General features: G+C 43.5%; 1 protein-coding gene across 2 annotated transcripts in view; it reads right to left on the bottom strand.

Annotated features, from left to right (window-relative positions):
• The window catches only part of LOC118232281 (anoctamin-2-like), a 45,949-nt gene that overhangs the window by 9,099 nt on the left and 18,926 nt on the right, over positions 1–17,924 (bottom strand). For both annotated transcript variants that reach the window (XM_035427146.1, XM_035427145.1), the window contains 6 exons: positions 10,254–10,328; positions 9,822–10,023; positions 7,934–8,045; positions 7,068–7,125; positions 6,851–6,951; positions 2,108–2,256 (listed from right to left, as the gene is read on the bottom strand). In XM_035427146.1, the coding sequence (XP_035283037.1) occupies positions 2,108–2,256; positions 6,851–6,951; positions 7,068–7,125; positions 7,934–8,045; positions 9,822–10,023; positions 10,254–10,328 (697 nt within the window). The remainder of the gene's footprint in view (positions 1–2,107; positions 2,257–6,850; positions 6,952–7,067; positions 7,126–7,933; positions 8,046–9,821; positions 10,024–10,253; positions 10,329–17,924) is intronic.

Here is a 17,924-nt window from a genome sequence, read left to right as displayed (position 1 = left end):
CAGTATATTCCACATTAAAAAGTCTAATTTCAGCCTTCCGATGCAGTAGATACAGATCATTGGGCACAGACACAGCTCAGTGACTACAAGAAGGTGATCTGGGGTTGAACAGCGGACACAAGCAGAAAGTGTCTCTGGCAGCAGACTGCTGACAAGGCATGAAAACCTGAATATATCAGAGATAGGCCAGCACATCACCCCCCTCCGCCCTCGTCCTTCAAACCCCCCATCCCCTCTCTACAGGAGCAAAGGCGCATTTCTCAGGATGCTGAACTTAAGGGCCTACTTTTACCAGTATAGAGCTACAAATAAATGCTAAATAAATAAAGCTTTCATAAACAAACACCACATTGGTCAAGACATGACAGTACAGTATTGAACTTTATCAACATCTGACAGTAATTCAAAAATGAATTTACAACTAACAATACTAGAGTTATATAAAAAAATCTCCATTCCCACATGGGTAACGAAATGGAAGTCCATTACCTATTAATTACCTGCTCCCCACCTATTAATTCTAATTAATAGCAATCAACATTTTTTCTAATGCTTTGTTTGACTGCATTAAGTCCTTAAAATAAACCACACATTTGTACAATTTCCATAGAAATGTAGTTATTTATGAGATAAAAAGTATTCATATACACAACCCTGAACAAACAGCTACTGATAAAGCTAGTTATAGGGGGCTTGTTTTTGGAAAGACACGTTTTTGGATAAAGGAATGAGTCAGGGAAAGGCTGCTCTGTGGGAAAAATTCAGGGAAAAGAAAAGACGATGGCCTGGATTCAATCAACGCTGACTCATAAAAGTTCATGCACCTCTTCTCAGACATTCTTTCATTTTTCTCCGGTTTGGAGGGAAGAGACTGTAAGACCATCCCTTCCTGGCAACATCCTCTATTAACGTGGGAAGGTGTAGACTAGCATGTGCACTCCTGAAATTAATACAGCCAGCAGCAGCAGCAGCAGCAGCAGTTTCTTTTCACTCGCTAGTCCACCAGGTGTGCTGTGCAGCAGTTTTTGTGTGATGCATGTGTACAACTCCCCGTTCTCTTGAGTGACGGCCAGGCTTGCCGGAACTCTCCCAGATTGCTGGCTGGTGCAAAATATCTATTCCGAAGAGAATGCTTCAAGACTTTTTATATGAGTCAAGCCAACACTCATTGTGGGCACCTTCACTTGGGAACTCTGCTTTATGATTCATTTTTAATTTGCGTATGAAATATTGATACATGTGTTGTGTTCTGACCATCATCCAGGTCTCAAAGTTCTTCTGCATTTAGCCAATTCTAAAAATAAACATTTTTATCTTAAAACATTTCCACCTAATCTGTTGTGGAATCTTTGGATTCGCTGCTTGGGAAGCCCTTGCCTACTGTATATTCTGTGATCCAGCACCAAGCTTGGAAAGATTTCCTTATTCAAAAGAGGTGGCTACTGGCAAGGTTCACCACTGCTAAAATACTATACTTCAACTTGGACTAACCTAGATTTCCCAATGAAGTAATATTTGTTTGCTAATGCATAATAGAAAATACAAAAATGATACAGATAATAGTGTCACTTGTATTACATTAAGGAATGACAAACAGTAGAAAATACATGATAATACACTACACACAAAGCCTCTATGGAATGTTTAATTACCCTGCAATTGAAGTAGGTCTCTGCTCATCAATAAAGCCCCTGGGGTCCCAGTTGCACAACCTTTTCCACTCCACGCTTTTTATTTCCATTTATAATGCTTTGTATGTCACTGAGCCTCGGAGTTAATGCATATACTGTGCTACTTAACCCAGTATTGAATTCCTGGGTTAACACATGCGTGCGTCAGTAAGCAGATAGATCTTTGACACCACAGGCCTCAACACTGCAAATACTACACTGATGCCCGGAGGCTCAGAGAAGACTCATTCATCCAAATCACCATGTTCTACGACACAAGCTTAGATGGCCTCATCCATTAATATCACCATGTTCTACTGTAAAAGTCCATTCTGTGGGACAGTCAGAAAGGCAGCTGATCCATTCATCCCTGGGAAACAGAAATGAGTCTCACTCATTCGTATCATCATGTTCCATCACACAGGGGTCTGACTCACTCATCTCCATGTACTCAGGGGCCAGGCCTTCGAAGGGCTCCAGGTCATAGTCAAGGTCCCAGCGTTGGGGAGCTCTGGCCTGCTGGTTATCAGTGTCCTTCGGGCTAGCGCCTCTTTCCTTCAATGTCCTGTACAGTTTCTTCAGCTTCCTACAAAAGGGAACATTCATATTTTTAGAAAGGGGATCACATTAAGGTACTCAATGACAAACAGGTTTCAAGAAAAAATGAGGATGAAAGTTTCTAGTTGTTCACACGCTAGAGTCACATCCAGTACTTTTCCAGTGTAACAGACACTAATATTCTTCTTTCAAAATCCTGGAGGAAAAGGCAAGGCCACACTCAAGAGAGACAAGAGACATAAGGAAACTTTTTTGTCTTGATTTGCCCTTGTATTCCACTTTGAAACCGCATGTGCATTTGTTTATTTTTTGTCCTTGCATTTTGGTAGGGCATTTTGCCCAGAACTGTGTGACACAGATATAAAATGGCATGTACAGTATCTGAGATGACCATTTCCCGGTCTCCAGGAAAACGTCAGTACAGATCCAGGACACAGTTTAACTCCCGCTCTGTTTTTCCCATTGTGGACTGACCTCGGCTGACACTTGAAAGAAGAAATGTTCGGTAATACCCAACAGACTTTCCTGGGAAACCCATTATTGTGCCATATGGTTGTCATTTGTGAAAACCTTATTTTGAGCAGGTTCCTCCGCCTCCTGTCAAGCACAGAGAGGACCTGCTGAGGCAAAGCTCTGAGTTTTTGGGGAGGGCTTGGGATCTCCAATGCATACCTCACAAAAGCTGGTTCGCTCATTGGCACAGAAGAATCAGTGTTAGCTTTGAAGCCTGAAACCAACATGGTAACTCTACAGCTTGTCCCTGTGGCCCAATGCAAACTGACCACCTCCACACATTGACATCTTTAACCTCAGGATCCTCCCACAGGACCTTTTGGAGGCAGACTGTATTATTATCTCCAAACATTATCTCCAAACTTTTTCCCTGGAAAATGTGGTACACCCCATTTCTGGGGATAAGAAACAACTGAAATTCCTTAATAAAAACATGTAATAGGCAATTCTTTTATTTCATTGGGTGGGTGGATTTGAATGTGAGAAAGCCTACCAGAATCCCATGAAGTTGTGCTACATTACTGACCAAATATTCTGATCAAATATACAAAGGCAATCAGAAATTAAATGAAAACCTTTTCAAAATGACAGTCACATCTACAATCATGTCAAAAAAGGACTAAAAGGAAGAGGGAAAAAAACACACTGGACCCCAGAGCCCTCTGTACCCAGCACCTGAAATCCATAGGGGGTGGGGGAGGGGCAGAAAGTGTCACTCAGCGGAACCTCCAGCTAATTCAAAGTGTCACGCGTCAACCTTTACAAGGTTGTGTAGCAACAATGTTTCTGATCACCGCTGTTTTCACACACACAAATACCTGACAGGACATGGCTAGATTGTCAAAGGCTGTGGAGAGAGCGTTTACACAGCTGCATCCGTCACAGTGTCTCTAATGAAAGTCGTAAGTTTAACTTAAGAGTGCTTTTCTATTCTTTTGTAAAAGAAAATCAGGACATCAAAGCTGCTTTTGTTTGCATTCAATATAATATACATGGAAAAAAAAAACAGCAATGCCAGTTTCCAAGTCCTTTAAAGATTCTTCAAAACAAAAGCAGATTCATTTGTATTAAACGTATTATGAGATTGTGAGATAATTCAAAGTCATTCAGGGTTGCATTTCAAAGTGAAAAGTCAAGTAATGACACATGTAAACATTTTATCAATTATATTTGATTAACTGCAATTCTCTTTCACACCATTGTGTGGTAAAGAAACCAAAACAACAATGAAAACTGCCAAATATAAAAACTGCATCAGCGGTCTAGTGAAGTCAATCCGTGTTTCTTAAAAGGGGGCAATGAAGACGAAAGTAGAATGGCCTACAAAGGGCTGCATTTCATTTGATGTTGGCTTCAGAGGCCAAACACATTGGAAGAAATGGGCCGCAAGGCCCATATCCTCACTGCCTATTAATACCTCCAATAAAACAGACTAAATTCAAGCTTGCATTATTTATACTTCAAAGTTCCAGCTCTTTCCCCACCACATTACTTTTTAATTCGTTCCTTTGTATCATAAGTGCTTTCCACCATCCATGTTAAAGCTTGCGTTTAACAGCTGTTGAAAGACATTTGCATAAAAAAAATGTAAAAAAGATACAGGCACATGCACGCATTCGCACACACATAAACAAACATGCTTGGGTACACATAGGCACACACAAACAAACAAGCGCTTTTGCACGCACACACCTGCACACAAATGCTCACATGCACGCTCACATGTACATAAAAATGCAAGGGCACATACACTCATACACAGGTACACACACACACACACACACACACACACGTTAAGATACGCATGACCATGAACATTTGGACACGCTCACACCCATGCACATGCACACACACACACACACACACACGCACACGCACACGCACACGCACACGCACACACACATGCTCACACAAACGCGGTCTATCAAACTCATCAGAAACATATGTTCATGTTTGCCATTGGGGCAAAGGAGTAGGTTTGAGCTCTGACCTGAAGGGTGACACATCTTGTGGTGAGAGAATATTCCAGGAGATGCAGCCTGCTACCCATGTGAGTCTGATTATTCTGGTATGTGATGCATTCCCAAAAACTGGGACTCTAGAGTGAAGGTCTTACTGCCATAAACAGGGATCAATTTCAGTCACTAAAGCGCTACTAAACCCTACCTTTTTATCCCCATTTTTTTCTTGTCCACTTGTTTGTCCTTCACTCAGCAGCCTACTTGCAACTACGTACATCAGCTGTGCGTTCATTACTCCTGAGACCTCCAGCACTTACACAGCAGAGCTGGCACAGGCAGACCTCAACAGCCTGACCATACTAGTGTAATGAGGTACGGAATTACCTAGCTGACTGTAACTCTCTCTCCCTAGGCAACGCTATGGCCAATTACGCAGCACCCTGTTGGACTGCTGGTCACAGTCTGTACAGTCAGGTGCAGGATTCAATTATAGGTCAAGGGGTACATCACTGCACTGAGAACAGATCATTTCAGCTATACTGCGCCCCTGACAGCCAAGGGGTACATCAATGCACTGAGAACAGATGCTTTCAGCTATACTGCACCCCTGACTGCTAAGGGGTGCATCACTGCACTGAGAACAGATGCTTTCAGCTATACGGCGCCACCTGACAGCACCCAACCGCCCCACCTTGTATGTTCTAAATGAAAAGAGGAATGGGTCAGGCCAGAGAGGGGACCGGGGGTCACAAAATGGAGTGAGGGCAGTCAGGTGGCTCATCCTATGAAGGTACTGGATTCTCTGCTGTGAGTGAGGGACCCAAATCCAGACCATAGAATATCTGATCGGTGCCCAGAGGCTCACAGAGCGGCGCATAAATGACTGTAGTGTCACCCAAGGAGGGAGGGCAGCTAGGTTGTCCTCGTCTCATCATGCAGGAATCAAAGATGGAGTCATTGGAGGTCCCCTTTCTGGTAACTTTATAACCTCTAGTTTCCCACAGATGCTAAGTTTGAACAACCAAGTGATCTGCCATTCTGAAGATTGGTAATAGACATAGTTCAAGATTACAGGATTAACTGGAGTGAATCATAGTATGACAGCATGTAAGTAAGGAAGAGAAGGAATAAATCTCAGCTGTGTCTGAAGTCTAAAATGCAGGAGAAGAGTATCTCCAGCAGAAGTATTTTCAGCAATACTACCAAGGAAAATACAGTCTTGTGCAGATTAACTATGCAGATTCATGCACAAGCGCAGGTACCGCCCAGAGTTCCAGAGGCAACAAGCAAACAGGGGAATGGCCACCAGGGTTATTGGATTGGCCTTTGTTATACCTGTCCCTGAAAAGATGCAAATGAATCATTTATGACACATGCTGTTATGGAAACCGCATAAAGTGAAAATGTTATGGTAAACAGCCATTTGTACTGGAACACATGAGCGCCAGCTGTAACCAGAATCACGTTTAACTAGAATCTTTCCAGCAAGAAGAATGTTTACAGGCAACTCAGATGAAAAACGTGGCACGTTTCAACATTTAGCTTGAGCATGCTGAACTGGCTAGAACGGAGTGCTGGTCACATTGATTCCAAAGGGAAGTCTAAGACAGTGGAATGCTGTGTGATTCAGAACACAGAATGCCGACATAAAGTATTCTGAATCACAAACAGAGCTGGAGAGAAAGCTGCTACAGAGACTGTCTTCGGCCTAATGAAATAAAAAAAATATAGCCAGCCATATTGTGTACCTGTATTTAGGCTTATTTATATTCTCAAGCAGAATTATTCATTTTCCATATAATTCTCCCCTGGAATTGTTTTACAGATTTTTAGCCAAGCTAGGTGTTCTTGTGTGTAGGCAAGCTGTTCACAAAGACAAATAACAAAAAAATATCTGAATCGGATCGGTACTGGCTGATACTGAATTTTACTGTACTCGGAACAGATTGGGTGACAAAAAGCCTGGATTGGGACATCACTAGGTTCAAGGGTATTGCTCAACGTGGGACCTGTACCTGAAACCTACAGCCCTGTAGCAGACTGCCTTTTCAGTTCATGAGCAGAGTAGGCAGGATCAGAGAAGACGGGAGGAGTTGTGATAGACCTATAGAAGCTTATAGAAATAGAAGGGGGGGGGGGGGTACTTACGGAATTCCGATCTCAAAAATGTTGTTCTGAATGAGCTGTTTCCCCAGCATGATGATGCTGAGCTGGATGCAGAGCTCGATGAGACAGCCCCCGGGCGCACACTAAAACGGGAGAAGGCACAGGCGGACACACGTGAGAGGGGTCACGGCAGTACAGAGGCGGCCACAAAACGTCAGCGGGAACCTGAAAGGGCCTGACGGGCACGGGGACGTCTCACCTCCTCCATGCGGTAGTCGTTGAAGACGTACACGTAGTCCCCCGGGCGCCCGGCGAACCTGGCAGAACAATCCCAGGAATGTCTGGTGAGGTTTCACTTCCACAGACAGTCCCTTCCCGGCCTGCTTTTGGTTTCTGCTTTGCCGGTTCTGTGGCAGATCTGTGGTTTTCATTTTCTCTACGGGCCTGCCCCGTGTTTATAACCCCGGCCAGGGCCTCTGGCATTCTGTTTACAGCGCCAGAGATTTTCCTCTGGTTTTCTTTATCAGATCTAATCCATCTAATGTTCACACGCAGGGAAAATGGCCGCGGCGCGTTCTCAGCAAAGGGAGCGGACACACGTGGGAATGGCACGGTGATGTGGAAATGTGTTTATGCTTTGCATCAAAGCCTTCAAACATTCAGCAGCGCGCTTCATTCTTCTTCCCGACCTAGCGTGCTTACACTACGTATGCGAGCGGCCCTTTCCCTCCGCGTACACGCCCCCGTACGCTCATCCACACACACACACGCATGCGTTTAACATGCGTGTCTGCGCTGCGTTTTAGCAACATGTTCTCCGCATTTCAGCTTCAAGAAAAGCATGTGTGACCCCATAAATGTCTGAAGCTTTCTCTGTCTGTGTGTGCGAGTGTGTGCGTATGTCTGTGCGTGTGTAAAATGAAAACAGGACAGTATTGTAATATGGCCAGCATTAGCTATGTAATATCTAACATGCAGAGTTAAGTTTGGTGGATTTAAGAAGTGGGTCACTTACTGCTTTTTTATACTATGGAACTTGAACTCAAACCCCTTCTATCTCACAATGCTCAGTATCACCACCTTTTTGCATACTCATGGAGGAAAGGAGAGTAGGCAGCAGCATACCTTCCTTTGAAAAACGCCACATAGAAGATGGGGGCGTACGCGTTCATAAATTTCAGGAGAAAAGCCTTCAGAATCAACCGTTCCTCAAAATCCCTTTCAGTTTTAGGGATCTCTGTAGAAACACAAAGAGAAATGTGATGTTTCTGGGTGGTCCAATCAAGTGTAATGACACCTTTTAGGTTTTAAATTTGTTTAACTTGGCTTTTATCTACATCATCTCTACCTTCCACAAGCTTTTAACTAATTGACCCATCAAAATGTACCCTCCCTCCCTCCCGAAATTCTCTCTCTCTTCACTTTTTACCCATCACCTTCAATTCTCCTCCTCCTCCTCCTCCTCCTCAATTCTTATCATTCTTGGATTGCTAACATTCCATTCCCTTCAAACAGGCAGTAAGCGATTTTTATGTCCACTGACTGCTCTTCTACAATTATACATTCAGTTAGTTATAGAAGTGTCAAATACTGAAATAAAATGTTTTTGTATCTCATAATTGTTCACATGCTAATTGTTTAAACACAGTGACCTGACGAAACAGCAGTATACCCATATAAAGAGAGACTGAAATCAATTCACATCACATTAATAAATCTGTCCGGAAACTGACAAATTTACACAGAAAAAAAAAACCAGCAGAGAAACCAAAACAAAAATGAGCTGTTGAAGGAAGGACTATTTTTTACATTTAGTCTGATGGAAACATTCATTACCACCCACGCCCCCACACAGACACACACAATCCCCCACTCAGCTCCAGCTCCCTAACCCCTTCCAATACCCCCTCCCTCTCTAACCCGTCCCCTCTCGCCACAACCTTTCTGGGTGTAATCTGCTTCCCTGCACTGCCGTAAACCATCCCACGCAGACTGGATGATTATCCACCACACAGTGCCAGTTCCAGCAGGATTACGGAGGCCTGTGTGTTTCGCCGCCGCTCCCAGGACATAACTGTACAGCTGACATGACAGATTATTCCTGCCGCACAATGACGATAGCAATAAAACACAATAATACCGTAATACTGTACACACAAAGTTGATGAATAGCGATACGGCTGCAGGAAAATCAGAGCAGTCAGGGGTCTGCTGAAACCAGTTATGTGATGACATCAGACCTAGATAAGCGCGTGTGGAATTGGGTTAATGCTACACATTTAGTGTTTCACCGCGTTTCGCTACGTTGGTGGTACGCTGCAAGGGTCCAGGCATTGGTGGAAATGAAGAAAAAAGCAGGGTTATGTCTTATTCAGCAGGAAGTAAGAACAAATGTTTCCAAGACCCCCTGGAGGCTTTAATTTATTAAAGTATCTTTTAATGAAACCTCAATGACCGCCAACTGACAGCCGGTTTTGCCTGTGCTTCACAAACGATGAAACATTCATGATTCTCTCAACAGAATGAAATAGGAAGTGAAACCTGAATTTTGGGGAGCAGAAGGAGTAAGAGTTTAATAGGAAGAGAAGTGCTGTCTGGAATGCAAGCTGATTTTTGGAACTTGTTCAGGGAGTGATGAATTGGATGAGAAGTGTTTTTGAAAAGCTGTACAGCTGAATTTAACTGCACACATCACTGTGCTTCCTATGCCAGGTGCGGTTTGTGTCTGCCCACAAACTGCACGTCAGTCTATCTGTGTCAATCCTCGTTTCTTGGCCAGATTTCCCCAGAAAATTTTTTTTTAAATTCATTTTCAGCAGGACTTCCTGGTTAAATAAATTATAACCAAAAATGAATTAAGAATAGGTTCAGCTATTACTGTGCCGAATGCTGGACTAGAACTTCAGACGGCCATAGTTATTGATTATTGATACTGATTGGTCAGACAAGCTCTCAACAGGCAAGTACACACGGGTCTGAATAGTTGGTCAAAAGTCAAACGTGATCAACTTACCAAGTTCGGTGAGCCAGACGGCAATAGCACCATAGATCTCGTCCAAGATCAGGATGACAAGCAGGTTGATGATGACCGCGGTAGCAGTGACCGTCACGCGCACGTTGGACTTGGTCTCCGGGTCAGGGCTCATGGCCATGAGGGCCGAAGTGGTGATCCGGTAGACAATTATGCCAAATACAGCAGAGAACGTCAGGCCGAACTGGGACAAGACAGGAAGAGGAATTGAGAACCTTTTAAAATACAGCAGTTACTTAATTTAAGATCATTAGAAGGGATAAAAGCGACAGAGTTTTAGCAACCAGTAGCATCAGACAGACTGAAACATACTGTATCTAACCATATCTCATCCCATGCTCATGCTGCATCTCATATGGACAAAGTCGCCCAGTGCGGACTACAGTATAAAGGAGGAGAGGAGCGTGGGCCTACCATGAATAAGATGGAGGAGATGTTGATGATGTATCCAGGCAACCTGTCTCTCCATGTCAGTTTCCGGGGTCCTGACTGGAGAGAATGCAAACAGCATTAACACTTATATTAACATCAAAACACACAGGTGAACTGGCTTTTCAGAAGGTATGCTTTTCAGAAATTTTTGAAAGATGGCCATTTTGCAATGAGTACATTAGTTGGGACAGTCAGCTCAGTTTCTTGCCCATAAAACAGAGAGATTGTGCTGCTGTACTTCAGAATCCTTCAAATGCAGAAAGTTACAGTTAGTTGGCATAGGCTCTCTCTCTCTTCAAATTTCCACAGGGAGGAAGGGGTCCTGCAAGTTTCCTGCATTGGTCTCAGCAGAGACTGGAGAACTCCTGCCCTTTGCCACCCTTGAACACCCTTGAGATGTTAATTTTGCATCCTGTGTACTCCTGTCCTGTGTACTCCTGTCCTGTGTGCTATAGAGTCAAATGTTTGCTGAATTTCATTTCTGGACAGGCCAAAGTGGCAATATGGCTGGCATGTAAGAATAAACTGAGGCGTACTGGGGTTACTGATCCTGCAGTAATGTTGAGAAGGATGGTTTTTGCACACCTCAAGATTGAATACTCTCTCTCTTTCTCTCTCTCAATGACTAAGTACATCAACAAGCTAAAGACAACTAAAGACTGTTAGCCTCCTGCTCCTTTCCTTGGTCTAGCACTACCTACAGGTATGTTGACTGTGTGCAACAGGGCCAATGTGCAGCCAGAAATACAGTGCCGGCCAAATCAGGCAGAATAATACAAGTCTGTGCAATGTCAGGAAAAAGCCAACAGCATCTCCCTCACCAACATTTAAAATAAAGGTCTCACCAACCCAATCTTTTCTCCTTTATTCAAAGACAATCTACACAAATCTGCCATGGTGTAAATTCCCTTGTCATTTTTTCACACTTCCACAGTTCTAGCTAATTAGGACAAAGGAATGAAAATGACAACTGGCAGTAACAAGAAGGTGATGACTCAGTTAACATTTGTCCTTGGACTCAGAAGCAAATGCAAGTGTTATTTTGTCTACTTCACAAGCAAGTTACTTTACTCTAGTTACTGCCAAGCTTGCCAAACTGCATGCGAAGAAAAATGTAACTGAACAAGTGCACTGAACCCCCAGGAGTAAAAAAAAAAAAAAAAAAAAAGACAAATGTTGATTGAATTATTGGCTAGAATCATGCTAATAAGGCCTTACAGTCTTCTAGCATTGGTTCCCCACCAGCCAATAGACACAAGGTCTAACAAATCCAGGCACGCTGGCATGAGGCTTGAAACAGAAGCAGGAAGGTGTCAATGGTTATGGCTATTCCAGGGGCTGGTGCCAAACCACCCAGGCCAATTTGGGGTAGTTGGGGTGCCCACATTGAGAACCTCCCAGGACTTGCATCTCATTCCAATAGGGGGGCAACTTGCCCAGCATGCTAGGAGGAGCTAAACAGTGTCATGGTGCATCACATCCAGCTGATGCCAATCACTGCGTGGACGACACTTATTTTTTATAACAATGTTCATAGAGATTATGTGATTATAATACAGCAGACTTGTGGACATTCAGTGAAATGAACCGTCAAGTTTCCTTGTGTATATGTACTGTATGTGTGTACTGTTCAATGATAAATGCATCTTTCCTGTGATATTCAGATGTGACAAGACCACAAACCAGAATACATTTAGCCACTGGCAGGGTGAGGGACCTGTACAGTTACATTAAAAAGGGAAAGAAATAAACCATTAATGGAATTAAATATTTTAAAATGCACACACACACACACGCACACACACACGCATACTTTTCCACTTTCAGAGGAAAAATGAGCAGAGAGCAAAGAAAGGATAGCAGCAGTAAAACTACTTTGCTTATGGGGTGATATACAGTATTTATCTATATTAAGTATTCAGTTATCTAGTTTCTCAGGAAGGTATAATATTTCAAAGAGAGAGAACTCTGAGAACTTCATACTGTATACTTTAAGGTAAAACAGCGGAAGGTCCTGAGACTGCTTTAGCTCTAGCCGGACACTCAAGGCAAAAGGACTTATGAGGACAGGTTTGCATAATCACAGGCCCACTATCCCTCACTGCACTGGGATAAGGCCAGCATAGTGGCCTATAGTACATTTTGAAAGTTTCTTAATAGTCTTAATTTAGAGGGCAACAGCACCACCTAGCAAGCAGATGCAAGGCCATTACTTGCAATGGGGCCCTGAAGAAGAGAAGGACTCTGCACTGTGCTTCTTTATTTAAGTGGCTCGTTTTGATATTCACAGTGAAGGGATCATAGTTGAGGGTTTTAATGGAACATAAATCAATGCATTATTTATTTAGTCCTCGACACATACAGAATATTAAACAAACCTGAAATTCATAGATATTTCCATTCAATCAATCAAATCCAGATAGTTTATAGTACATACAACTTGATATTGTATTATTTTATGCATTGTTCCAATCACAATGTTGAATAAAATAACATGGTCAATATGTAAAAACCATATAATGCATTCCTTTCAACAAAGAAACAGGAAAATGAATATAATACAAAAGATTTGACATTATAAATTATGGTAGGAATTGAACAGTCAAGTGAATGGAGACAACATTTCTGGCCAGGTTGAGCTTTAGAATGGGACAAAGATGTGCATCTATGGCTAAAGACAGCTCCAGGAGGACACATGCGAGGAGCGAACAGGATGTTTCACTTTGATTTCCTCCTACACACATGATCAGCAGCATGCCGCTCATGCCCTGCCATTCTGCAGGATCAGACAACACAAACTGTGAGTCATAAAGTTGTGTGTCTCCATGACTGGGAGTTCTGGACCTCAGCAGTGATACCCTGTCTGTAATGTCAGAGTCTTCCACTGGGCATGCACTATTCGCATGCATAAGAGTGCATGGGGGCATAAGAAAGGATCATTTATCTGATCATTATACATCTGCCATAGGGCTTGAGAAATAAGTCCATTGGAAATATTTTCTGCCAGAGACTCTACTGGAAATAAGATCAGTGCGTTTCCCTTTTACGGCCTCAAATCCAGAATTTATAAAACAGTTTTGCAGATTTTCTATAGTAGACACATATCTCTATTGCATATTATGCAAGAAATTCCTATTGAATCCAATGTGCATGGTAAGAACTCATTGATAACACATAACAACATAATTATGAAATCCCTGAAGGAAATCCCTTCAGGCAGTCAATGTTCTTTCCATTGAGGCCATGGAGCTTCATGGAGTTTTAACAATGGGTTGTAGATGGAATTCAGGAATAGCGCTAATGCATTTACAAGTGCTACAGGGCTATAGTTTCCTTTAAAGACAAGCTACACACAATGTCAATAAAAAGGCCAGTACCACACTAATGGCCCAGAATGCATAGCTCCTCATATTGCTTCATTTTGTTGTGTCCATCACTAGTAGTGCAGAGTGAATTTAAGTCTTGCCAAATGTCTTTCACACCTGGATTCCGATGCACAGGGACCTGACCTTGGTTTAACTGCCTCACTCAACTAAAACAATTGGATGGTGAGTTGTAAAATGAGTTGTAAAACTTCTCGCCTCAGTCAGAAGAAAGTTGCTCAGGCACACAGTGCTAGGGCCTTCTGCTGTTTTCCAATGAGCGCTGAAACCAGTAGCTGATGAATTTACATCACAGCACTTCTGATCCATGTTAGGAAATGGACCGGACAATAACTAAACAATAATGCTGAGCACCGGATGAACTGTAGTCTATATTGCTCTTATGGGAACAACACTCTCTCTCTCTCTCTCTGCACATACACACAAACACAACAAAAGGTATATTATTAATAGGGCACAGACATAATAGCAGCACATCTGGGCTTCAGTATAAGCATGCTGTAAATGCTGAGTGTAAATGTGACAGCGACTGCCCCAAGTATAGAAAGGAGCGTGGATGCAGTTCAGAGGATTAACGCTGCCCAATTCTACAGCAATCGCTTCTCTCTAACAGGCGTGTTAAGACTGCAGTGAGAGAGACAATCCCCCTAAGCACACCTCCACAAAGACACCTGTCACTCAAACTTAGCGGCACCAGGCTTCCCTGCTAACAAACAGATACCCATAGTAACCTCACTGTGTATGTGCACACGCATGCGTGTGTGTACTTTCTGAAGAATGACTCGGCCATGAAAAGTAAATTCTAAAACAAAAACTTTTAACAGACTCTCAAGGTACACACTATAAATAGGTTCACATTTAGAGGGTGCCTCAGCAGAACCAATCCCTCAACAAAGGCAAGACCTAACTCATGTACCTCTAATGTACCGCTAAAACAAATGCTGTCCTATTTGAGTTTTCTATTCTGGACGAGATAATGATTTCAGACCCTGAAAAAGACAGAGAGAGAGAGAGAGAAAAAAAACTGATAGCCTCTCAGGTCCTACATCCCAGTTCTTGATCATAGGCACTACAGGGCACATTCTCCCTTAAAATAAGTGTCCTCACTCCACCTCCGGAGAACGAGATGGAGTTTGCACCGGTCCTGCCGGGATCGGTCCAATCAGCCCCCTCGCAGTGCGTCACCTCCCCGGGCACGCTAAGCCCTTTGGGAAATTACTGGCGGGATAACCAGCGCGGGGGATTTCCTCCCAGCCATATGCCGCTCCGCGGGTCATAAGAGACTGCGCTGTGATTGACGTCACCCCGATCCCCCCCCCCATCACTTTGCGGCTCCCGCGTACGCCGGGGTGCGGGGGGGGGGAGGGGCGAAGGGGAACGGGATCGGAAAGAGCTGGGAAGCCCACGCTGTCCCGCAGCGTGCCACATGTTGCGGTGACATCACCCCCCGCTGGCTTCCCAAAGCCTCCACTGTAATGCAATGAAAAAGGATGCAATCAACTAGAGAGCCATGGCAACAGATTGTGTTGGGGGGGTGGGTACAGTTGTGCACGCATTTCATGAAACCTTCATAAAGGCACGATTACACTTGGAACAGTTAAGACAACTATAACCATGAAAACCTTTTTAATATCTCTCCAGTTCAAATAAATGTGGTCACATTACAACTATAACTAATTGCCACAGACAATAGCAATGGATATTATGGGAATTGCTTTTTTTTAGATTAAGTTCCAGCTAACCAAATCACAGCAGTGTACAACATGAGACAATGAGAAAATACTAGAGGAAATATTTCAGACAAAAATGAACAGCGCAGAGCTTGTTAGCTCATACTGTGTCTTGCTAGCTAATGGCATATTGAAGTCGTAGGTGGTCGCATGCTAGCTGGCTATCAAGTCAGCAGGTACAACAGGAGTATGTCCTCTTTATCATTCTCTCTACCCTCACTGCTTACATACATTCATGAGACAGAATGCACAAAAAAGTAGTTGATTGACAGGTGCGTTAGACAATAAATTATCAGGTGTGGCCATATAAATATTGTTCCCAGTGTGGTTGGGGTTTCACAGAATTGTATGTGTTACATTTGGGCAGACATCCTAGAAAAAAAATCAACCCTGCAGAACAGCTTAGCGAACAAAAATGAAAGCAGTTATAATAAAAAAAGCACAGGCAGCCATTTGCATGTTTACCAGGCATTACAGAACAACCAGGGGTGCTGAACTGACATTTATACACGTTCACAGGACACAGACCTTTGGAGGTTTTTTTTCCAGGAGGACACCACCCTGTTTCCGCCCCGCCCACCCCACCCCACCCCCAGCCCTGTAACTGGACCCATGAATAAAGGAGGCCTTTTCATGGACGGGCGTGGAAGCTGATAAGCTGCTGTGAGCTCCATCTGACACACATTTTAATCCTCCACACATACCCGTGCACTCATCTCCATCCCATACAATTTAGGGCCGGGTCACGAAATCAGGACCTTCAGACAAACCTCAACACCACCGGGAAAAAAAAAAAAAAAATGCCGTAGGACAATAAGAAATAAATAGCAACAGAACATGTCACCATCCTGGCAAGATAACTCATTTAGGTCAACAAAAAAAAAACACTGTGCCTAAACAGGTCTTCCCTTTCATTCGAACAGTCGAGGGTTGCTTAGGGCAGAGCTGCCAAGCACTTTCCTCTAGAGTGTCCCGCAGTTACAAGCAGGGACAGGCAAGCCAGAGAATGAAAACATGCAGCATAAAACCGCCCGTACGCTAACTGATTATTACCACGTCAAATGAAACCACTCCCAAATCACAATTTGGGAGTACGTGCGCGGAGCACGTACTCCCAACAGACACTCCTTATTACTAAATGGCTCTTGCCTGGCTTTTCACTTGCGGCATTAATGAGCATTACATTACATTACATTACATTATAGGCAGTTAGCAGACGCTCTTATCCAGAGCGACTTACACAACTTTTACATAGCACTTTACATTGTATCCATTTATACAGCTGGATATATACTGAAGCAATGCAGGTTAAGTACCTTGCTCAAGGGTACAACGGCAGTGTCCTTACTCGGGAATCGAACCTACGACCTTTCGGTTACAAGCGCAGTTCCTTACCCACTGTGCCACACTCCGTCCTTCATTAGCTTCAGTCCTGCCCCCCCACCCCCCAGCCACCCCCCCACCCACTGCCATTAATGCATTTGAAATGTAAAGCATATGCGATGAAGCAGGTAAAATTCCAGAGTAGTCTCTGCCTGTCGGTGTGTGGAAATTAGACAAATGGGGAAATGGGGAGGGGGGGCAAGTGTGCGCGTTAGCTCGGCTGCAGAGAGGGGACGCCAGCGCGAAATAAATTCAGCAAACGCGTGCGAAATACACACTCGCGATTTTGAATAGCACTTATAAACTCCCTCTCAGCGACCCCATCTCAGTCATAACAAAGACAAGGAGAGAGGGAGCCCTTCATGTTTTCATTATTTAAAGACACCGTTAAATGGATTGTTAGATGGGCAACCTGAAATTATTTAACATGTAATTGGTATTATTTCAGCTCACATGTTGAAGAGCAGCTGAACAGAATTAGGCCAATTTGACCTTCTTGCCTTCCACAGCTATAACCAGCCTCTCTGTCAACCTATAACCTAAGAAAGTCAAAACATTGAACCCATTCCAGTTAAACTTTGTCACAGATGTGCTTGCCACCACAAAATAGAAACAATAAAGTTGAGTGAATAAAGCTGTCAGAATGAAATGTCTACCTGCTTACACTGCGCTCAAAAGATAAATAACAATGACCTCACTGTTGAGCACTGAGTGTTATAGGGCTCCCTGTTAATGCTCTGTGAGGCTATACAGTTACTGCAAGTTAGTGGTTTGGTTTGACCTTCCCCAGTCCTGGAGTCTGGCTCCCTCTGGTGGTGAGCCCCAACATGGGCCTGTTGCTCTCAAAGGGGGAAAGGTAACACTATGTAAGAACAAATCTCCACATTCCCTCAGTCAGAGGGCTTGTGAGAAATGGAGTATAATGTTTGGCCATGAATGTACACTGTGGGGACACAGCTCAGCGCTGACAGCTTGATCCCCAGATCACAGCACAATGCACAGGGCTAATGGCACTACTTCCATTGCGATAAAAAGGAACATATCAAAGAAACGTCAGTGAAATCATTTACAATTTCATCTCTGAATGCACCAAGAATTCACAACTCCTCTGCACAAAGAGGGTCCTTGGCACAATGTGGTACATTTATGTAATTTAA

Source organism: Anguilla anguilla, chromosome 7 (genome assembly GCF_013347855.1).
Source record: "Anguilla anguilla isolate fAngAng1 chromosome 7, fAngAng1.pri, whole genome shotgun sequence".
NCBI classification, from domain to species: Eukaryota; Metazoa; Chordata; class Actinopteri; order Anguilliformes; family Anguillidae; genus Anguilla; species Anguilla anguilla.
Note: the sequence above shows the minus strand (reverse complement) of the source record. Positions and strands in the feature narration are given on the sequence as shown.